Source organism: Anguilla anguilla, chromosome 14 (genome assembly GCF_013347855.1).
Source record: "Anguilla anguilla isolate fAngAng1 chromosome 14, fAngAng1.pri, whole genome shotgun sequence".
NCBI classification, from domain to species: domain Eukaryota; kingdom Metazoa; phylum Chordata; class Actinopteri; order Anguilliformes; family Anguillidae; genus Anguilla; species Anguilla anguilla.
Window position 1 is genome coordinate 27,289,504 of NC_049214.1, and position 25,070 is coordinate 27,314,573.

Genomic DNA, 25,070 nt, shown 5'->3' on the forward strand with positions numbered 1-25,070 from the left:
ATGCTGCAGGTAGCCTCTTCCATCTTAGGAGGACTTATGGATACTGCTATACTATATAGCTCTGTCTATCACTATCGCAAAGTCTTATTTGCACACAAGACTGTCATAAGGTGGAACTACAGCATTTTATCAACCATGAACCAATGTGACAATGTGAAGCCATGACCTTCAGGAATCAGTATTTCCTCTGTAGTTATTAGAGGAGTGCATATGTTTTAGTAGCAGTGTATCTTGCCTAAGTTGTCCTTTACAAATAAGGGAGAAAAAATTCCCCATAACCATAATCATAATAGCAGTGACTTCATGTGTTTAACATGTTTACACTTACAAAATGCATTACAGGAATCTGTCTTAAATGTGCTGCTTATTGTGACAATCGTGAAACATGAGTATTCTGATATAAATTCATATTTTAAGCTACAGTACATTATAGGGTGATGGAATGTTTTGCCATGATAGGATTATTATATTATGCCATTCTCACTTGAATTTCCCAACTGCATTAGCAGACGCTCTTATCCAGAGCGACTTACACAACATTTTACGTACAATTTACATTGCATTTATACAGCTGGATGTATACTGAAGCAATGCAGGTGAAGCACCTTGCTCAATGGTACAACAGCAGTGTCCTACCAGGGAATCTAACCTGAGACCTTTAGGTTACAAGACCAACCCTTAACGCATTAAACTATACTATAAATTAAACCGAAGTCATTTTGCGCAGACTGCAGAGCTCACCGATAAACCGTATGATCCTGCGAATGAGAGGGTTCAGGTAGCAGCAGTCCCCCGTCACAATGGTTTTCTCCTGGGCCAACAGGGCCTCTCTCGTAGATTTCATGATGTACATAGAGATCTCTCCAATGAAAATCTGCAACCAAAAACAAGCATATTAATAAACAAAACAAGAGTGTCCAGTGTAGATGTATGTCTAAAGGTTTTCCCTATAGGTCCAATTTAATATTTTGTTTTCTGAGGAACAGGTTACTGTAGAGTATCTCTGCAGTAGTTGCTATTTTAGAATGGTGCATTTTGGGATTAAAATTATACTTTAAAGACAAGTCCTTTTGATAAATAAAACAAGAAATGCATATTCGCAAAACTTTTTAAAATAGCATCTTCCAGCTAGCACCAGCAGAAAAAAAATGCATTTGTGTAGGTACACAAAAACCAAGCAGGCAGTGTTAAATGCAATTCCTTTCCTGGAGTTTTTGGAATGCCAATGACCCAACTCAATTAGTCAATTAGCTCTATAAACCAACAACAGTTCACATAAATTAGACCACAGCAAAACGCTCATATCAGCACACAAACATGTATCAGCTGTCTTTCCTAAGCTACAGTAAGCTCAATAAATGAGGCAAAAATATCAGTTCATACACGGTACATATGACTGGGCTAATTAAAAAATTATGATGGCATGAAATTCAGAAACAGACACAGCCATCCTTGCCCACCCCTGCATTAATGGGTGTTGCTGCTCTAGTGGTCTTTTCTCCTACCCCCCACCCCCCCCCACAACTGTAAAACAGACTACAAATCTTTCACTGCCTGGGGGGCTGCCTGCTCATTGCAAGAGGGAGCATCTACATTTCCAATAGAATTTCACTTTTTGGGTCAGTTGAGCAGTTAAGGCACAATTGCACTCAATATGGCTTTGAGAGGGAAAAAAAAATGAAAAAATTGAAAGAATAAATGTTATTTACACTCTACAGCCCTAGCGTATGTGTTTGAAAGCCAAGACTCTATTTATAGCTGTAGTGATTGATTTTAGCATCGGTGAAACTTATTTTACAGTTCATAAATGTACTCACACTAGATTAATTTTGAGTGCTTTGGGGAATGTACGGACTATTAAGTTGTTGACCTTTGTCGCTTCAAACTGAAATACATGCAGCACTGTACCCTGTCCATCATGGACAGCGAGGGGGAAAAAATACTGGCTAAACGAATCTGCCATTCTTCAGCAATGATTGACTGTTTCTTTGTTGATTCAGTCCATAATACATGCAGTATTAGAACTTGTCGCTGAGGGACAAGAAATAAAAAAAAACCTGTAAAATAGCTACAGTAAAATGTCACGCTTGGAAAAAGCTCTCACTGTTTCAGATTCATTTTATTCCAAAATGAACACTGAGTTTAAAAAAAAATATTATGTTGAGGCATATGACATTGAATCCATCCCCAAAGTCAATGTCAAATTATTTAAAAGTAAAAGACATCTGTCCATGAGCATATGTTATGCATGTATATGTTTTATTTGTACACACACACAGAACCAGATGGATCCCAATTCATATGACTGCATATTCTAGCCATAGCCATACACGTTAAAGCAACCCCTTTTTAATACTTTTAAAGAAAACCCTTTGACCTGGCACACTTTTCCCACAGCTATGTGGTGTTCAGTAAGTAGCTTTGAAAAAAAAAAAGTCTTGAGAGATATTTGGTCCAGGACACTGCCATATCAACTTGAGAGTAAGGAATGTACTTTTCTACGACGTACTTTGTCCTGATATGAATCAAAGCACTTATGTTAGCGCTGAAGCCTCTCTGAGGCTAGCCGACAGTACAGGGGAGTGGAAGAAAGGCCAGAGAAAGTGCCTTTTCTCCCCGAGGGGAAGCTTCTTAAAAAGCCACGTTTTTTATCCAGATCTGAGGCTGTTCACTTCTACCAGGTCACTGCAACTCAAATGTATGTTTTTGTCTGTATGGTGGAATAAAATAAATGTGACTATTTCAAGAGCATCGGTGACAATGTACCAGTGCAGATTTTACATGCCACAATTAAGCAGGCTTTGTAGACTGAATATTCAGATTTTTATGCCCCGATTCACTCTAACCATTTCAAGTTTGGTCCCTAATGATGAATAATTCAATCAAAAATGCAATATAATTACTGACATATACCTTCATTTTTGTAACAGCCAAACATGAAATATTTATCATTAACAAATACATTTTCAATTGTTTAATACGTTTGCTATCCAGAAGAAAGAATGAAATGCATTATAATGCATAATAGATTCACACTTCAAATCCGATTGGGGTTCCATAATCAGTTGAAAGGCAAAATAATTTTATTATTCATAGTTAACTTTTAATAGATAAGATTTCATCTCTAATCTAACTCCAACACAATTAGTCTCATACACTATTTTATGTACATGTTGGTGCTTATAGTGTAAGTAAAATCAATCATTTAGCAATTCATAAGTTTGTTCTTGAATTTTTTATTGATTTTTTTTTTTTTATAAATGCCACCCACTGCCCCTAGGCAAGTAAGCATTTTTTAGGAAAACAATTTAGCATGCTTTCATTTCCATTCTGATGAACTGCAGGGCATATATTCATTAATATATTTATTTGGGAACTGATAGCTCACAGGTAAGGACTATGATTTGGGTGCAATTAATTTACTCCTAGATGCTAAAGGTTATGCTTTGGAAGTTTAGCTGTTGACCTGGCTGTCCAAGCCACAGACACTCTGGGAGGTTGCATATAGCCAGGTCCACACAGGCTGCTATTGAGACCAAGTGCACCGTCATTGTGTTTGAAGGCCAGTGTTCGTTTTGGAACACAGCAGACGGCAGGCTTATTTACACACCTGACATGGTGTGTAAAATCACTTTAGCCTGTTCTGGTTATGGAAAATGGCTTTTCGCCACCTGAACGGCAACAAGGGAGAGCATACCCCCACCGAATACTACAGATAACAGAGTCCCTCTTGAATCAAGATTAACAGATACACCGCACCCCCACCCGACCACCAAACAGTTGTGAATTCGTCTTTGTGAAAATCTCTTTAGCGTTTGAATCACAAGATGAAAAGATGCACAAGGCAAGGGAGATCACCTAAAATGGATTAATTTGTGCTTAAAATCACATGGGTTTTAACAAAGATACTCTGACATTTTACAAGCACCTAAATACATTAATATAAATAGGTTTCTTCTAGATGTAACTGTCAATATTAGGCATAGTTCACTGTTACTACTTTTAAAAAGGCAAATTCTACTGTACTGCACACATTTCTGACCTTTCTTTCTGGAGGGAACTTTCCAGAAGGTGTTTGAACGTGAAGTAAGAGCTCTTTGTTGAAATTTCAAAGAAAGGTCTTACATGACATCTATCCCTCTGTACAGGTTACTATTTGGATCTGCCATTCACAACTGAATTTCCTAGACTGGGCAACGGTTTAAATAATTTATAATTTTATTTAAAATTGACCTGATTGCTCATCAATGTGATTATGTGATAACACAATCATGGCTTAGGAATTGCTTTGATTGACTAAAATTACATTAATGCCACCAAACAAGAAAATACTGTTTTGCCAAAAAAGGAAGAAGTTAATCAACTTCACAGTATACTATTTCTTACGTATATATCTCCCATATAAATCATACTTAAAGGGATGGTTTTCAAACACACAGCATTGTTAATGGGTTTTGGCAAGTACAGAAGCATGAAATTGAATCATAAATTATTAATGGGCGCTGAAGTTCCACAAGGTTCAAATTGTGAGGTTATGAACACTACCTTTGCAACTTCAGCCATTTAGAAAATTACCAACTGCCAAAGTGATCGCAAGGTATGAGAAGTGTGAGATTTGGATACCGGAGCTGCGCTTGAGCCAGCAAAACTTTCCAGACCTCTCCTTAATGAAGCTGAACTCCTTTAAATTCACGTAGGACTTACATCTCTGCAATATTCTCACATTATAGCAACTCAGAATAAGGAGAAATGCAAAACATAAAGAAAACAGGAATTAAGTGTTGGATTGATTGCTTTGGGTGCAAATTACAATGGAGCACAGGCCACAGAAATAATAGATTTATGTGAAGATGATCTTCTGAGTTACTCATTTCCAAGATCAGAGGCAATTTCAACCACAAATAATCAGTTTGTGATTTTAATTAATGAATTATTTGTCCATTGCATGGCTATTTTCTCAGTTCTGTTGAGTTTTTCTTGTCTAAATAATAATGTGGAAGCATAACCACAAATCAAAAAAGTATAGAAGGAAAAACAAAACTGTGAACAAATGAAAACTGAATAGTCTTTTAATATATTTATTATTTGTTTATTTATTAATTTATTATTCATGTATTCCTTATTGCTGATATGCAAATTGCCATCAACTGGCATCAATCAATGCTCTGGTGGGTGCACAATCAGTCAATCCAGCACAATTAACTCAGCAATGGCTAATCGTTTGTTTTATGATTTACGATAGCCATTATTTTCCTGCCAGAACTTGAACAAGGAAAAATAAGATTTGAGCACTGGCAAATAAGCAACTTGCCTGACCGCAACTTCTCAGTTTGTGTGATTAGAATTAACTTGTCTGCACATGTAAATCCATATTTGCAAACAGAAGTAATTGTTCGCCAGATTAACTGAGCAGGTATACGGCATTTGATTGATGGTCATTCACTTGCATGTTAGCAGAGAAAGCTATTTCAAAAAAAAAGGAAACACTAAATACTTCGAAGTGAAAAAGAAAGTACACGCTCTTGGAATTCTATGGTTTTACATATTAGGACATAACTAACCCCCATTCAGTCCTCATCAAGTCCTTACAGTAGATAAATTTAATCTCATGTGACTCCTACTGCAACACACAAATTGAACTTTGTCATTATTTATTCATTCAAAAATAAGCCAACATGCAGAAGTCGAGTGTGATGAAGAGCACCCTTACTGCTTCCATATCAATTAAGAGGGTAATTGGGACCAGGTGCTTCTAATCAAGCGCACACATCAGGAAGCGATACCACCTGCTTACTTTGATAGTTTGGTTTGAAGAATTCAGGGCTGCATCCCAATATTCAAAAAAAGTATCCACCTTTCCTCCGCTACCACCTCCTCTCCTCTGTGCCCCGGAAACCATATTTGTGTCCTCCCTCCCTCCAGTGTCCCAGTGTTGGAGGAGACAAGCAAAGCGCACAGAACTGTATTGGCGAAGCGGCTTCAAACTGGTCTCCTCCCCTCCTTTCCTCCGCATACTTCCGGGTAGGAAACGAGTGGTAGCGGGGGAGCGAAGGAAAGGAGGTGAGGCGGGAAGAGTAATGGCACGCATCCCAGGTTTGTATGGACACAGCATGCCGAGGACAAAGGCTATTAGGGATTACCTCAGAGACTATTAAAGCTGCTCATTAGTCTGGGAGAGGTTATAAAGCCATTCCGGAACAATACGAAGTCTATCGTTCCACAGTGAGAAAACCCTGTGGCAATCGGTCCGCCGAAGAGGATTGGTCTCGGCTGCGCCGGCTGGTGGAGAGAGTACACGCACCTGGGCTGCGTTAGCTAATCAGACCAGGTACTTGAAGGTGTGCTGCTCACCACAGTTCGGGGCTGAGACTGGGAGCTCACATTTATGATTTTCGAATCGTTATATTTAGGAATTTTTGTTTGAGCACGCAAGACAAAAGTAATATGCCACTGAAAAGCTGGTCAGGTGAAAATCTGGCCAGCTACAAGCGGGAGAACTATTTTGTCTTTGTTATTTTAGTTGATTGTTTTTGCCTGGAACCCGTGAGGGGGAAGGTTCATGTTTGTGTGGGTGCGCTCTCTCTCTCTCTCTCCATGCGGCAACCAACGGTGTTCCCCGGCACTGCCGCATCTCCCTCCCAGGGGTGTTACGCTGGCGTGACAAACCCCTTCTCTCCAAAATCGCTAGAAAAATTTCACCGGAATGACTCGCAAGTCTTCTGAAACTCTGTCCTCTGGATAGATGAGACCAAAGTGGATTTTGACCATAAAGCACAACACCATGTTTGATAAACTAAACACCACATATTGCCACAAGAGCCTTGTGATACCCATCAAGCATGTTGGTGAAGGAGCGATGATTTTGGGCTGCTTTGCAGTCACGGGACCTGGATGCCTCACAATTGTCGAGTCCACCATGAATGCCTCTCTATAACAGTGCATTCTAGAGTAAATCTGAGGGCGCCAGTTTGACAGCTAAAGCTTGGCAGAAAGTGGATCATGTGACAGGACAATGATCCTACGCACACCAGTGAATCTGACTGAATGGCTGAAAGACAAAAGACTCAAAGTGGGGCAGGGGGTTTGGAATGGCTCAGTCAAGGTCCAGAGCTCAACCCCATTGAGATGTGAAGACAGGCCCTTAAGGGAACTGTGCAGCAATGAATGTCCTCAAACATACATGAGCTGAAGTAGTTTTATAAGGTCACAATTTCTCTGATGCATTGTACTGTAAGACTGATACAGAAACCAATTACTTCAGGTTACTGTTGCTAAAAGGGGTTCTATAAACTACTGTATCAGGGTGTGCACTTTTATTCAAAAGCCTTCTGCATGCTGGAGGAATGGTTGAATGGTTGAATTTGTGTGTCATCGTCAAGACCTGGCGGGTGGCGAGGACTAGATGAGGGTTAGTTATGTCCTATTAAAAGAGGGTAGACTTGCTTTTCATGTAACTGCTGAAGTGCCTGTCCCCTTCCTCTCGTGACCCTGCAATAAACTCACTGCTTGATCGATTAGGCACCAGCTTTTGGCTGGGAACCCCCCACACACACACACACACACACGTTTAACTGACCAGGCGCACCTCTTAAGGACCTTGACAGAGAGACTACGCACCCCAACCCACATCTTATCTGACCATCGAGAGAGTTCGCCTGCCACCATCCACTAAATAAACCAAGCTGGTTTATTTCCCTTCGACAGCTGTTTTGACAAACTATTTCTGACTTTTCCTTCAGTATCTCCCTTGCGGACCCAAGTGCAGACCTGTGCACATCCAAAGTTGTCTTGACTGGGACCCCGTCACAACCCAAACTTTCCCATGAGTCCATGCACCTGCAGTGACCTTCGACCAGCTGACGCGTCTAAGAGTATTGAAACGCATTTTATTTAACACTGACATCAACAGGATAGCATAAAACTCGTAATTGTGATGGAGTGGGGGTTTTGGGAGACCAACCACGACTGAACAGGGGGGTTCTTTAAGCGATTCACCGGAGGTAAAATAGCCACAAAGTCTCAAGAGACAAGGACAGCGGAAAAATAAGGAAAAGGAAAACAATACTCCTTAGGGAGAGTATCCCAAAGAAAAGCTCTACACAACCCACGTACTGGGTAAAAAAACTAAAGCTTAAGGAGTATGAACTCCGAAAATAACACAAAACTTCCGGAGCAGAAAATGGAGCAACTCAAAGAAAACAGACCTTGAACCGAGGCTGAAAAATTAACACCCTAAAGAAAGAATTCTGAGCTTAGATTGTGGCACTAACTTGTTGCCAACAATCTAATAAGCTAAAGACTGTTGTGCTAATTTTATAGCCACAACAATTCAATATCGCAACTCAATCCTTTTTACCTTTTTACCTTTTTACCTTTTTACCTTTTTACCTTTTTACCTTTTTACCTTTTTACCTTTTTACCTTTTTACCTTTTTACCTTTTTACCTTTTTACCTTTTTACCTTTTTACCTTTTTACCTTTACAGAATACCAGCTCTTGTGCAACATAAGTGACACTGAAGCAAAGCTTAACGGCTTGCTCGGGGTTTAAATAGAACGCCAACAGGTGCAAATTGTAAAAAGAAATTTGCACGTGTATAATTCAATCAACTCAAAGGCCGTAATAACTGAAGAAAAGGCGCAGGAAGGAAAAGAAATGGTGGTATCAGCCAAAACCATGACAGTAATACTGCTGTTTGTTGTCATGCTTTGTTTTGGTGTGTGTGTAAGGTCTGGAATAACAAATTCCCTGACCTTGTTGTTTTACCTTCATTTTAAGAGACTGAAGAAACAAACGAACCACGTAATATAGAGGTCTATTAAAGGTCCAGGAATCTGTGAATTCTTTGCTGATGTGTTGTTTTAATATTGCAGAAGGAAGTCTGAAGCACACAAATGCAAAAAAAAAGCCAATGTGTAAAATGAGCAAAATGTGTTGTTTTAATACTTCTTTACATTCACTTAACAGTCTTGATTGAAGATTAGTTAATTAGTTCAATCATGCATATATATATTTTGTAGTTTAACCTTTTGTGAAAGTTAAATATTATTTAACAGCTCTCATTTTTAATGTGGGCATTTTGCACTGCTTCAAACAAATCCTATCATGCCCCTGTACGACATTTAAAAACACTGCAGCATGTCCACGACAGCAAGTAATTTAACTGAATTTAACACGTGTCGCTTATAAATATTTGCTGTCAATCATCATCTATGCTTAATCAGCGACAATTACTTTATCAACTTAGATTATTGAGCTGGTGCTAATGGGATAATTGTTTGAGAAGAGACTTGACAAAGGCGGAGGACTGAAATACAATGTAAGAAAACAAGGTGAGTCAAACTGGTGGCACAACTTGTGAGTCCTTTAACAGACCAAAAAAATGATTCCACTCCACTGAATACACCATTAAAGGGTTAATAATCATTTAAAAAGACCATAATGACTGTTATTGTTGGGCTACGTTGTATTTAAAATGTCTGTTTTGCAAAAACACATCATAAGCTGTTCATCACACGTGCAATACACTTTGTAGTTTTAAACCAGAACAAGGTCATCTCAAAACAGAAGTTTTTGTGTGTTATTGATGTACGAGTAATTGGAAAAATTTCATATTTTTAAGATTTTCAATGGCCAAAACAGCCTGCCCATAACCCCAGAGAGATACATTCAGACATCTTCTCTGTGTACTGACTTTACTGTCTTCTTAGTATATGTTGTAGCTCCAATGCCCTCTAGTGTTGGTTCTGGTTTTTCTTCTCTATGGAAACAGAATCCCAAGCATTTAAGGACCAGTCTATAAGGGGCTCATTGGGGCTTTTAAATAACCCTCTCCAATATCTAAACATTTTCACTTTTTAGGAACTTAGCAGACATTCTTATCCAGAACTACTCACACAGCATCCATTCTCTTTCCATACAGCTCCATTCAAGTCAATTCAGAACCTTGCTAAAGTACCTTAAGTATATTGCTGAAGACTACACCAGTACTGCTGCAGCAGGAAACTGGACCTGTAACCTGGATGCTGGAGTTGAGTTCCCTAACTGTTACGCTACACTGCTACTGCTGACACAATTGGCCAGCACTTAAATCAGCAGCCCGTCTAATGAAACTGCAGATCGTAAGGTGTGGAAGCTTCAGGATTAATGCTCTGCTACAACACAAATATAAGACAGTATATTGAGGGTGCACAGAAATACGATTATCGTTTATTCATTAATATTTTCATGGGGTGTTATTAAAAAGGACATTAAAATGTATGTGATGTCGTTGAAGCCACGCTATGTAAATGTGGTTGAAAAATAGAACAAAAACAAAAGAGTTATGGAACTCGCTGTGCTCGCACATTAATAATAAAAGCCCGTAAAATTCCGATGGAGCGTAAACTATTCCGGACCGCTTGGCCCCTGAAAACCAGGACAGTTACGACAGTGTTCCTAAGCACCGCCGAATAACACTTAAATATTCCGTCATAATTATCTGTGCAACCACATTACCATTTCAATCAATGTTCGTCTCCCAAATAATATTAATTTGAAGGTGCTGGTGTCAATGATAATTGCAATTAAAACAACCGCAATTACAATTATGACATGTTTTCCAGTACCTACAATATTTGACCCCTTCATAATATTAATATTAACTTGATGATGATGATGATGATGATGATGATGATTGCTATCATCGTTGTCATAAAAAGCAACAAAAACAATGGGGTTCCAGCACCTGCGGTGCTCAGCCCCCCGATTTAAACAATGAAAGCCTCAGCAGTGGAGTGAAGCCCCAGTTCTGTCCGTCAGCGCTCACTCCTCAGCGTGGCGAGGGGGGGCTCATACTCACAGTGGCCGTGGGCGTGGCCGCCACCACGCAGTACAGGATGAGGGGGGGTATGAAGCTGCTCTCCTCCGCCCCGGGGTAGGGCTTCATCAGCTCCGCGTCGTTGCAGAAGAAGCCCTGGATGTGCACCCCGAAGGTGTCGGTGCACTCAAAGTAATAGGCCATCAGGACAGTGCCCGCCATGATGACCATCTGAAATAGAGCATATTCACAAAGCATTAGTCCCAGCTGTCATGATCAGCTATAATACAGCATATTCACAAAGCATTAGTCCCAGCCATGATGACCAACTGAAAGTAGAGCGTATTCACAGAGCATTAGTCCCAGCCGTCATGACCATCAGAAAGTAGAGCATATTCACAAAGCTTTACTCTCAGCCTTTATGACCAGCTTAAAGTAGAGCATATTCACAAAGCATTAGTCCCAGCCATCATGACCAGCTGGAAGTAGAGCTTATTCATAAAGCATTAGTCCCAGCCTTTATGACCAGTAGAAAGTGGAGCATATTCACAAAGCATTAGTCCTAGCCATGATGACCAGCTGAAATAGAGTATATTCACAAAGCATTAATCCCATCCATTTTGACCAGCAGAAAGAGCATATTCACAAAGCATCAGGAGAAAGTACAGCATATTCATATAGTATCAGCCCCTGCCATACACCCTGACAGCTCTCCTATACACAACCTAGAACCTGATGCCATTTATGACAACTTTATTTTATAACATCAGACTGTTATGACTCAACCTCCCTCTCCCTATTCACTCTCTTTGGCTCAGACAGAGAACACAGTTTGGCCACAGCACAAAGATTACACCACAATGCTTTACCCTCTGTCATCAAAATAAAATTAAATGAATTCAAATTAGTGGGGGTTTTCTTATATTTAAAACTCAGTAATGTTATGATGAGACTGTTAGGCTAGAGTAAAGTTAAGTAATACTTCCAAGAGTAAAGTTTATATTATTTGATAATATTGATCATTGGTAATCTTTCCAAAAATATTTTCAAAAGTTGTCTGCATTCCTGTTTTATTTTGTTCATTTATACACCCTTCTCCATGGTAACATGCAGACAACCAGCTGATCCAAAGGCAGACCACAAAAGTAAAATTTAATTCAATGTAATATCACAAAGTGCGAGAGCTGAACAGAAAATAGCATACAAATCCATAATCACACAAATAACCTGAATGGAGCGATGACTCAGTGGTACGGTCTCACAGTTCCAGTCCACACAGAGAGGCTCAGGACGGAACTCCGAATGGAACCCTTAAGCATGGTTTAAAGGAGGTGAGTCACTGCAGGTTGAGGACAGGTTCAGTGATAGGAAGTTATACGGTTGTGTAACTAAGGTTATATGTGAGTGTGTTTTTGCTGAAGGGCAGTGGAGTAACCGGACATTTGGTCATTGGAAATTACGTAGTGTCAGCAGGGGTGTAAGGACACATTAGGGTTCGGAGGTCGATGGGGTCAACGCTGCAGACAGCACAAGGCCACAGCGGGAAAAGAGGCATTCAGCAGTACAGTAGTTATGTCTTCTGTACAGTAGTTACTAAAAACTGCACTGCACAGGAAACAGGTAAGGTACAATGTTTATTCATAAGATCCAACACAGAAAACTAGGTCGAGGTATTTTATCACAAAGCTCAGCAGTCAGAGTTAAGTCAAAAATGAATGCCTGCCCGAATTCATAACTTCTGGATTTTGCCTGTGGATGCATCAGTGGATGTGTCTGCTGATATCACAGGGAAAACTGCTGTGGGAGATTCACAATATTCCACTCACTAATCTGTATGGGTCCTCCCCTATTTCCTACTCTATAATGTCATCTTGGTCTTCACCTACCCCCTTAAAGTGTCATTCATATAGAAAAAAAGTTAAATGAATGGAAATCGCATAGCAAAACAATTACACAGTTAAATGTTCAGTGTTCAATCAACTCTTACAGAGTACATAATTGTCCTCATAATTGTCGTACTCTGTTAAAGTTGAATTCGCACTGGACATTTTACTGTGTACAAAGTGTGATAACAGAGCCACATCACCATACTGTATTTGTACGCGGTTTACACCATGTACTGTAGAAGTATCATTACAAGAAAGAGTGCGTTGTTAGGAGGTTAAACTGCATTTACCATAGAGCGCTGTCAGAGTGCTTTGACACTGGTGCTCGCATTGCTGCGGATGGCGCAGACAGATTTCTCTAGATGGAAACGAAACAATTATAACTGGGAAATTTCTGCAATGTTTCAAAGGCTCCAGTTACATTACCCAGAAGGCCAACTTAATTAATAAAGAGGTGAAGGTGTTTGTGTTCTCGTCTCTGCCTGGGGTAACATGCAATTTATTTCTGAGGTCTCTTAGTTCAGCCAGTTTTTTATTTTTTTATTTTTATTTTTCGTTTTTTTTAGTTTGCAATGTTTAGTCTGCAGTTTTAAAGTGAAAAAAGCTGAGGACCAGTGTTGCGCTGAAAAAGGTAAAAGTATGGCCCCCTAGTGACTGACATTATGTGCACCCAAAGTTGCTGCAGCCCTCTGAATACAGCTTTGTAGTATGGTGCAGTATGTTTTTTCAGCATAAAGAAAATAGTTATGTAATGGTAGACTAGGCTAGTATATCAGCAGCTCTTAAATTAAAATTGAATGCAACTGAGATATCCCCCAAACGCTTTAAAGTTCTGCCAGGGCACCAAGCGCGTAGCTGTTACACATCATGGCTGGTGCATCGGAAACAACAGTAATTATAGGTGTAACTAGGCTGTAGTGGAGAGCATTGTTGCCTCACAGCAAGAAGGTCCTGGGTTTGAATCCCGGCAGGGGCATTTCTGCGTGGAGTTTGCATGTTCTCTCCATGCCCGTGAGGGTTTCCACTGGCTATTCCGGTTTCCTCCCACAGTTCAAAGACATGCAGTTTGAGCTAATTGGAGAGTCCAAGTTATCCACAGGCACGAGTGCGAGTGAATTGTGTATGTAATGCTGTCCATGCCCAATGCATGCAGGGATATCTACCCTGTGACCCTGACAAGGAATAAGCCAGTTAGATAATGGATGGATGGATGGATGGATGGATGGACTACAAGTCAGAAGAGCCCAACTCATCAATGAATACAACAGGCAAACAATCGCTGTGAATTTATTGATCAATTTGAAATATCAAAACATATAAATCACGTTCAATAATGGTCCATTATTAAATTGATATTTCATAAACTTTCATAAGGTAAAGACTGTAGAAATAGAAGAGGAAAAATGAAAAGGAAAGTCCTCAGACTATAATGGTAGGTGAATAATATGTCATGTATTCATACATACACTGATTAAAACCTTTAAACAATAGTCAGAGTGGATTATACAAGTTAAACTCTATTTGCTAGTTGTTTTAATTAGTGTCATATCTGGCAATAGCAATTGAAAGAAAAGGTCATGTTTCCTCAAGCATGTAGCAAGTTAATCAAATTAATAAACATGCATCGCAAGCCAAATACAATAGTGTGCAATCCAAATGAAATTTAAAAATGCAATCCAATTTGTTGGCAGCACAAGATCAAAAATGTTGATTAAAACGTGCACAATTTTGTGACGCAAATAAAAAGAATTTCATCACTGGCCTAACAGCCGAATCGAGGAGAACGGCATTGAGTATGCTACGCTTTCATCGCTGTGTTGTTCATCCAGGGAAATCGGTGAAAACCGGAAAACCAGATCAATAATCATTTTATGGGGAAATTTTCTGCGTCCTCGATGTTCAGCTCCACAGCCACCGCTGCTTGACATGCTTATACAGCACGCTATTCCAAGGGAGAAGAGTCCTGGAAGTGTGTGGAACCTCATCATCAGGCATTGGAGGAGCCAAACTCCCTGGAGAGCGGACCAACGGGGGCGCAAATCCAGCCATCGGTCTCCGAGCGCGAGCGAACTCATAAATTCTCCAAACACGCAAGTTACCCTCGGTTACCAGCGGACGGCCCGCGGGGGGCCCCTGCCCCATTGACCGGGCTCCAAGCGACTGCCACGACAGCACTCTTTTCACGCGTTTATCTGCAAAGAAATTTCCCAAAACTTCTCAGGACACGCAAGATAAGACCGTTTTGTGTCCACGGTTGCGAGATTTCCGTGCTGAGGAACCGGCACGGCGCAATTTCCGAGCGCGCGAGGGAAGGGAAGTCATTTCCAGAGGACTGGATGTGGGCATTCACACCGCTCAGCATACACAACACATGGGGTTAGCAAAGCTTAACTCGCCCCCGGCAGTCAGGATTCTGGAATTTTCTGGGGAGGAAATCAATCACCCATGGCACTGTTTAAAGTGACAGTTTGTGCTCTAGGGGTTTTTTTTTTTTGTAATACTATATATCTTTTTGTGTGCAGTGAAGGATATTTTACATATTTACAGAAGTTTCTGACTGCCTGCCAGTTTTGGAGTGGTTGGTATGGGGCATTCAGGGTTTGTGGTCCAGCATGTGGTACACTGGTGCTATAGTAATACCTAGGGTAGTTGTAGGACAAAACAGAACTATAACAATGTGTCCAGCTAGACATAAAATGCATAATCACTGACACTTTGTAAGGCCTACTTATTTTATAGATGTTAGAAACATCAAACAATGGCAAGATTTTTTTTTCATTTTTTCATGAACTGCTTCCTGAAAATATCAAATTAATGTAAATGTATTCAATTATGAAAAATGATGTAGTGTACACACCAAGCATAATGCTGAAAGCATTATTACTACATTTGTTTAAAAATACCACAACTGTCCATCACATAAAATGTTTTCATTTCTTTTTTAAGGCCATGCAATAAAGCTTTTTTCTGTGAATCAACATCAGCCTTTTTAACGTCCATACTCATGCCAGAGTATTTATAGTACAAAAACATGGAAGAGAACATCAGAAAAGATGCTGACATACTTTACTGTTGCATATAACAACGCCCACAGGGAAAACCAGGTTCTATAAATTACGTACACTGAACACCAAATCCATGTTTTTATGCAGATCTGTCAATCAGCACAATTGGAACCCAGTCAGAAATTCCAATTCACACACACTTATTAATGATAAGGTTGCCAAAACAGCTCAATAGGCTTGTTCATACACAGATTTGCATATGTTATTATATTGTAGTATTTTGATGGCAGCCATGCAGGTATGAAGTTGGTAAGGCAAACCCCATACCCATACAGCTATGCTGCAAAACGTAAGTCATTAGCCCTGGCATGTAATTGCTTTACAACCCAAGGTGTTTAGGAGACTCCCACAGTCGTCGAAGACTAGCATCTATAGTGGCCGCATAGATTTTGTGTTATTCAACAGAGATCTCATCTGTTTATGATCACTACAACAGCTCGCATCTGCTAAAATAAATATTACATTACATTACATTACATTACAGGCATTTAGCAGACGCTCTTATCCAGAGCGACTTACACAACTTTTTACATAGCACATACAACAAATAACCTGTGTCATGACAGATGGAATGTCAGTTCATTGATCCAAATGAAACCACACTGTAGAGGAGTTCAAAGGAAGCTACTCCAAACTCCCCACCCACAGCAATTTATGAAATGCGGCGCAGGCTAATAAATTCCTCTGACTTGTTGCTTTTTTAAATTATGTTTGCTGATGTTGTAAATATGCATGACAGCAGGGTAGAATGTCAGTAATTAGTGAACGCTGACACACAATTATTTACAGAGGCTGGCCCCCGCGTTATGCAATGTTGACTTTTATTCTGGTTGTAGCTCACTGCTGCATCCTGATGTACGTAAAAGTGGTTGTGCCACTGTGTACAGTTCTGAACATTCTGTCAATAAAAATGACATATTGTTCAGTGCATTTTAATTCAGTAGACGAGCAACCATTTTATTGTAATCTTGCAAGTAGAATATTTGGAAAGAGAGGCAGAAGAATAAACTAATTATGTAAATGTATATCAAGGAATATTTGTGTTTTACAACGATTTATAGCTTGTGATCATGGCCACAATAATGGTCACTGATAAGAAATGCCAGAAATATTTCTTAACACAAGCTGGCTATCAACATTATGTCTCTTAACTGTATTACTGAGACATGTTTTGTCATATGCGCATATGGGTGATGTAGTTCATAAAGGATTTAGACTCTTTTGAGTATTTGCACAGTGCACAGTACTATTTGTTTACTATCCATCCATTTCCATTTTCTAACGCCCAGATGTCCCTCTTCCCAGCCAACTCACCCCAAGGGATCCCAAGGTGATCTCAGGCCAGCCTGTGGACATACTATACTATTGCTTTACTATACTATATATTTTGTTTACTTCACTATTACAGTCAAAATGGAAGAGATTAATATTAACATCCATAATAACACTTTCATAATATTCAGTATAAACAAATTTATGAAGTCCAAGACATGTGACAAGTCATAAGCCATGAGAGGTTATCTTATATCATCAATATAGCCTATTTTGAAGGAGTTCTAGGTTAAGTTGAGAACCCGCAGTCCCAAAACTGCTAGTTTTTTGGAAAGCTATCGTTTGGATTCAATTTGGAAATCCTCAAAATTAATACACCAAACTGAGTGCCTGTGAATAAATCGAACACTGACATTGATTTATTATTTAGTATTACGCCCTTCCAATTTTAGCACAACAGGAACAAAAGGGAACAAGCTAGAAAAACTCAGATGTCTTGAACACACAACCAAGGAACCACCAGTCAAATAAAAACCTTATTCTCCAAGGCTCCAAAACCAACTAAAATGTTTTCCTTTGGCCATCTTAAATACCTTACCCAGCAGGGCTTGAGCATGCTTGCTCTGTTTGGCTGATGCTGAGTTCAAGGGTGAAACAGGGGGGGGTCAGTCTCATTTATGACTGGCTTATCTAAAAACCGACTAATTTACTTTTAAATTAAAGTGACCTAATGTTGTTGAAAGCAGGGCTAAAACCATGATATTATTATCAAAACATTCATGGTAGGGACGTTAACAGTTAATTGATTAACTGTTCATCGTTAATAAGAATGTTGATTGATTAATTATATTGATTAAATGGTCAAATATCGATATACCATGACAATGAATAGCCTGCTGGTGATTAGATTTTAGAGTAGAAAGACGTTTCTCTGTCGTTAGACACCGATCCCCTCGACTGGCGGATAGTTAACGAGTCACGGTTCCCTCGACAGGCAGCATTAGCAACAAGCTCATTTCTCCGTTCCTGGAAAATCGGTGCCGTCTGCACACGTCTTCACAGCTGCCGGTCTGACCTTCAGCAGACTGCGCACCAGAACTATCCCAGATCGCACAGACATGCTCGTGTTCCTCAACAAATGGAGCATGCTTAGGCATTCGGGCAGGCAATGGCATATAGGCTGTGTTGTTCATGTCATGGCTATATGTTACAGAATTCAGGGATATCTCATGGCACATCACTCTGTTTTAGGCCTTAGCTTTCTCTACGAATTGTACTATTGAAGAGATCAAAGCAGTTCATTTGTTTATTACAAAGTTAAGCATTAGCTTAATAAGCAGCATAATAAACAATTAATCACAAAAACTATGGTTTAAGTTAAATGTTTGCATTTGCCGAAAACCTCAAAAGACAGGAAATAAAATTAGTCAGCCCTAAGGCTAACATCAGCCTGCCCTACATCAAGGGGTATCAGCACAGATCTTTGACAACTGCTACAGCCCTGTATATGTCTACTGTACCTCAAAAAATATGTACTCACCATTGGGCAGATTTGAAAATGGACATTTACTTACTGCTTTTAACAACAGGAGATGGTTGTTAGCAATAATTGTTAAGTCCAGGCAGTAGTGCAATCTCCATCCTGAGGCAAAATATTACATCCATGAGACAAGGTCAGTCATACCTTACCTCTACTTGACACTGGAACTGCCTCAAAGAATGGAAATACCCAACTGGCAGGCCTCAACAGCCATAGTCCACATAGACATTAAGGAATCAAAATGAAAAAGGGAGATGTGATCTTTATGGTATTCTGTGGCCACACTGAGCCCTGACACCCCCATAAATAGCTCTGTGTTCTGGTGTCTCATCAGAGGTAAACTCCCCAGGAGAGGAGACACCATGACACCCTAAATTTGTATACATAGATAAGGCCCTCAGCGTGGCTGTTAATTGCCTAAGGACATTCACTCTGATGTTTGTGAAGGGGAGAGAGAGGAACAGGCAGCATTCTTACAGTCTGGTCAACCAAAGCAGAATACGTAGTAACAATGTAATATTGCATGGACCATGATCAAGTTTGCCATATATATTGTCTCTCTCGAAGGCCGTAACCTAAGAACTACTTATGTTATCCCAACCTGTGCCAGGAATTAGAAACCAGAGATGTAGGCTACAATCGCTTTCCAACTTTGCCCACCTTTTCTTTGCACACCTAGGCACTTTGCAGGTAAGTTACTCCTGAAGGAAATGTGGGTCGACTAATAAATTCTTGGACAAGCAAAAAAAGAGCCAAAAAGCTGTTTACTCTGCCCTTATCTTAAAGGCAGACTGCTCAGTCAGTCCAATGATGTTATTCCAATAGAAAAGAGCACTAAACTCCAAAGTTTCGAAAATGGAAAGTTGAAAATGCGGAAAAGTATTTTACTACAGTAATAAAATGTTTTCTTTATTAATGGTCATAACTGTCTGGAATGTGCATTCCAACATGAATGATGCAAATATTACCAGCAGCCTCCGTTTTTTACACAGGTCAGACGCTATTCTGCATAATGCCGTCACACTGAATACAAGTGTACATGGAAATATACTGCTGGTTTTAGTGTTCAGTGTTCAGTTATTTCATAGAGTCCCATTTGGACAAGATGACATTTAATTAAAAGGCATTTTATACCATAGTATCATCCAACTGTCAAACATCATGCAAGCATTCTTATTTCATTTACACATGGCTAGACAGCAGAATAACACAATACAAGCACACCAAACTGTCTCCCCAGCCGTATAAATGCCTGCCACAGCACCCCCATAATAATTTTAAAGATTCCAAAACATATTTTTCAGTATTTCTGAAAATAAAAGCAGCATTTAAGTGATATTTCAATGTATTTTTAGTTGAAAAGATTACTTGTTATATTATCAATAAGATATGTAGTTTCACATACCAAAGTTTTATCACCCATGGGGTGGACTGAGCTGTATGTGAGCTGTATGAGCTGCAACTGTGTAAAGTCCCCGAAAGCTGTCTAATAGCACTGCAGTTCAGACTTGTCCTTACAATGATAAAAACAGTAACTGCAAAAACACTTGTACTTCAAAAAACAGCATCCGTCCGTTTATAGTATAACATATCAACAAAAAAAATAGACATTGCAGTTATTACTGCTTGAAAGCCAGACGTGACAAAACATTACATGTTTGAATCCCAGCTCTGAAGTGAGAGTTAAAGCCTGTGGAATATATATATGACACGTACTGGGGAAGCGTTTGATGGGGCTCCCAGGTGGTCCTCGCTGCCAGTGCAGTGACGTGTGCCACAGCGTGAAATCCGATCCTGGCAGCGCCAGCGGTGCATAATTGGCACGGCCCGGGCAAAGAGGGTTTGGCAAAGACTTCCCTGTCTCCGCTGAACCAGAGCGACTCTGGTGTGCTCTGCCACGACATTCCTTTTCAAATCCATCTACTGCTTAAGGCACGCGCCCTCCTGGGTTAAACACACGAGCGCATTGGTATAATATGATGTCATCTTTATGTGACCGTATTCGTGCTGAAATACTGTTCAATTACTGGTTTGTTTTTTCAGCTTGATGCCGATTCAATGCCCTGCAGTCATGAGACCGGTGACTCTTATAATGGAATATGATGCGTCTTGGCATGATATCATTATACATTTTGCTAGATAAGCATGCCTAGCGAATAAAACAATTAAAGAGACACTTGTTGAAAACACAGAGAGGGTCTTGGATGTCTGCAATTGGTATGATGCCATTCACCTTCAAGTTTTTCCTTTTTTTTTAATTTTTTTTAATTAGCATAGTGATTCAGTATTTTTGTTTCTACTGTGCCAGGGAACTGGACCTGGAACAAAAAGGGTGGCAAATGAAAATTTATAGGTGCAGAGCCTGACACTCAACGATGCCTCAGGCGAAACAACCAGCTATTTTACATAAGCATGCCTGCGGCACCTGCTCTTTGATTTTTTGGCATGTACGCTCTTATTTTGTCAACCTGACATGAAAGCATATTACAAAGAGACCCCCAGAAAGACTCAGCTAAACTTGCTATTCCATTCACTAAATATTTAATGAAACCTATCACCGCAGATATTACACAGGAGGACGCATCTTTATTCAGTTGGAAGCATAACGCAATTATTTCTTTGCGTTTCATCATAATGCATATTCATTCGTAAGGCCACCTAAATTACATTTTAAATCTTTCCGGTAAAAATAAACCTTTGGGCTAATATAAAATAATGATAAATAAAATCATGTTTCTTTCCATTTAAAAATAAATGTTTGTTCCAAACCATTCCAGGCAAAAGTGTAAAGTATTCACTATAAACTTTTTCCATGCTCATTATGTGTGACTGACCTCTTTTTTTTTAGTTTTTATTATTACAACTGTTTATTTTATTCCTGTACATTTTTACTCTTTATTTAATTGGTGGTTGTTCATTTGTACTGCCACGGACAGTGTGTTGTTACGAGTGGTGTGTTTATCAAAATAAAGCGCTAGATTAACCAATTTGCATATGATGCAAAATATATTTTCATTCTAATACAGTAGTCCTGCCGCTATTTGGAAAACACAGTTTCAAGATCTCATCTCCCATGTACAGAATCCCTGCTATGAATGTATATTTCAAAATGTACATTATTAATCTGTCATAAGGCACTCATAACACTCCAAGGACAATGGTGATGCCTCTTCCTGTCTTTTTGCTTCATTTTTTACTGCATTTATTCTTATCATTTGCAGTTGTGCATCAGAGGAAAAACAGAGCAATAAATATTGGTGACCATTAATTATTAATATCAAGTTACCAGAAATATAATCATTTTAGCCATCCCATTTTACAAATGTGCATCCTTGCACCTGCCATGAAAATAGGACATAAAATTTTTAAACCCCCCCCCCCATTCGATCATTCTATTCCACACATTATTCACATACCATTCACCAAGCAACAGTACAGGATCCAAATCCCTTTGGATAATCATTATTCTGCTTCCATTTGGGAGACATGTTGACCCTGACTCAAAAACACTCTGTTTTTCTATATAGTGGCACACCACAGAAGTACTCATGTGTTTGGTAGAGTCATACATTTCTCCAGAGGTTTTCTAAATTTGTTTACGCACAGGGGGCAGATTTCATTCAATCATTTATAGTCATCCCGCCACTTTTGATTTCAGGCACTACAAATGAAATGGACTCCCATGCACCTCTAGAAAGGCACTCACTGTAAGCACAGGCTGGGTATAACAGAATTAAATTTGCAGTCTAATGACACAGTTAGCATGACCGGAGGTGACAGACTTTTATTTTAGCACTATGTTTCACTGTCCAAAACTCGTCAAAAGTTATTTTTATAGCAACTGAAACGAGTTCAACACACATTTAAGATTCATGTCTTGTCTTGTATTACTGACAAAAAACTGATTTCTTAATCTGGGACATGGCACCACACTGGGGAATACAGCTTGCTAAATTTAGATGGTTCTTTGAGAACACAGATACTTCCTGCTATGACCTTGTCAGACTGAAAGCACAGGATATTGTACTCACTCACTTCCTGCAGGGGTCAGTGTGTACCAACTGGAAAATTGCACCGTGCTTCTTTATTGCCCTGCAAATTCCTGGGAGGATTTTCCCATAAACTACAAAGCTTTCTCTGAGGTTTTATTGCTGAATTGGTTGGAAATTTTATTTTTGTTGATAACTGCTAAGGATACAAATTCTATTGCACAGAAAATTACCGATGTTACTTCATTTTAACCGTTGAATTTCTTTGAAGTTGCAACTACCCGCCTTGCTGTTGAACAGTTCTTCAGAGAAATGTCAATAAAAGGACAAACCATGAGGCCTCGGAGATCATAAAACCACAGCCAATGTTTATCAGCAATACATCTTTCAAACCATGCTGTTTAGTAGGGAAGCATTCTTACACATCTTGAACAGGCTTCTCGTAATTGAATGAAAACAGACTATTTAAATTCCTAGGCATTACAAAAAAATGCACATATTAATTTAACATTGCACCTTTATTTTAAATAATATCACCGCAGGAAAAACAGCACATATTATAAATAAATGCCAATTAGAGCCCCACTCTTGTCTTCATATTGCTAAAATGCACCACAGGAAGAAGATTTTCATATAACAAATAAGTAAACCCAAGATGGTGAACAGGCTCTTTTTTCTGTGCCCACCGACTCAGCAGTGAGTTCTGACCCACTGTGTCTCAGGAACCACCGGTGTTGAGTTTCAAGGTTCACCCCCTGGTCTCGTAATATATAATCCTCTGGCCAATCGGGTGCTTGCTGTCTGCCAGCCCTAGGTGTACACGCTGTGTCAAAATAATGGGTGTGCAATTCAGCTGTTGGGACTGCAGAGTGAATCCACACCAATTAGGCTAATGCAAGCAGCCACAAAGCTTTATCTCTGAAGACATGCATTAGGCTTTATACCTCTGATAATTCTTAACTGATAATTACTGTATTTAATCTGAGTATGTACCCACACACCAAATTAGATAATTGCTGCCAATTGGAACTTTTCCGGTACTTGGGGAATAAATAAGTATTTGTTCAACTGTTGGTTTCAGTGGCCCTCTTTTTAAAAGGGAAGACACCCATAGGACAAACGATGATTATTTGTGTAGCAGACATTCAGGACAACATGCACAGATGACACTTTCTACAAGTATAAATAAATATGTAAATAAATAAATAAATCCCTAAAATTTCATGGAAAACAGATATAAGTACATGGACATGTGATGCAATTTCAACCAAAATAAAATGCTAAAAATCATTAGATGCCATATTTCTTTTCTGTGGAAAACAAGCTTGCTTGCTAACCAAAAATAACCAAAATATACATAGCTTACTTCTTGTAGTGATGTATAATTTCTGCAACAAATGAAAACAGGAAAACAGCAAATTTGTAAGTTATTCCTTCGTTTTCCATAATGGGCCACCGCATGTGTGTTTTCAAGCCAACTTCAAGCCAAATGACAGTAAGTTTGTAATAACAGCTAACTGGAATTGTTCACATGAAAGGAACTAACGGCAGATATAAAAATAAATGAATTATTGTGTCACTAAGTGTCATCATATACCTCTACCAGAAGTCCGCCCATTCAAAGAAGAGTTAATTAATCTGTCATCAGTAATTAAATCTTTGTAGTTTGTGTATGTACTCCTCTGTAGTATTGTTTAAATGTTCTGAAGTTGTAAATAGATGATATGCTTCTGTAATTTAAATGAACAAGGATGTGGTTGACATTAAATGAAACTGAAGCTCACTAATTAGCTGTGAATCTATTCACAGTACAGAAATAGCCAAAAATGTGCTGAACTAAAAATATGCACTGTTATATTCAAAGAAAATAAAACATTCTCAAACAAACCCCAGGTGTTTCAAGCAAAGCCTTGTAACATGTAGGTATGATTGAAAGGTTCTTGAGGACCAGTGTGATTATGTGCCACTCAAATCTAACACTGTCCCCAAAAGAGAAAAAAGCCGACTCATTAGACAGAAAGTTGACATTTCTTGATTCATCTATTTCAAAACTGACAACTGAAATTTTCAAGGAACAGCACTGATTAAAGATGTTAATTGATTAACAACAGAAATGTAACATTCGTGACACATTTAAATAAGCCCTTACCTCTACAAAGATGAAGCACGGTATAATGCAGTAACTGCGCAGTGTGTTGTCTGAAGCCATTTCCTCCAGAATCAAGTCTCGATGTTGGTCGTCACAATAATCTAAAAAAGACACAAGAGATACCAAAAGTTTTGTTCATGAAGGATTGAGAATGCAGCACACAGCAGCAGAACTGCCTCTCAGAGCAGCAGCACAGCCCAAAGTAGCAGCACAGCCAAAAGCAGCAGCACAGCCCAGAGCAGCAGAACACCCCAAAATAGCAGCACTGTTAATGCAGCTCTGTTAATTTTCAATATAATTTACACCAGGTACAGGAAAATTCTTAAAGCATGGTAACTAGCCATTTAAAGTCACATTTAAAAGGCACGATTG

General features: G+C 39.3%; 1 protein-coding gene across 1 annotated transcript in view; it reads right to left on the bottom strand.

Annotated features, from left to right (window-relative positions):
- Positions 1–25,070, bottom strand: part of plppr1 (phospholipid phosphatase related 1) — a 38,060-nt gene that overhangs the window by 7,275 nt on the left and 5,715 nt on the right. The window contains exons 2-4 of the mRNA XM_035389885.1: positions 24,699–24,799; positions 10,840–11,028; positions 742–874 (exon numbers count right to left, since the gene is read on the bottom strand). Coding sequence (XP_035245776.1) covers positions 742–874; positions 10,840–11,028; positions 24,699–24,758 — 382 coding nt within the window. The 5' untranslated portion in view covers positions 24,759–24,799. The remainder of the gene's footprint in view (positions 1–741; positions 875–10,839; positions 11,029–24,698; positions 24,800–25,070) is intronic.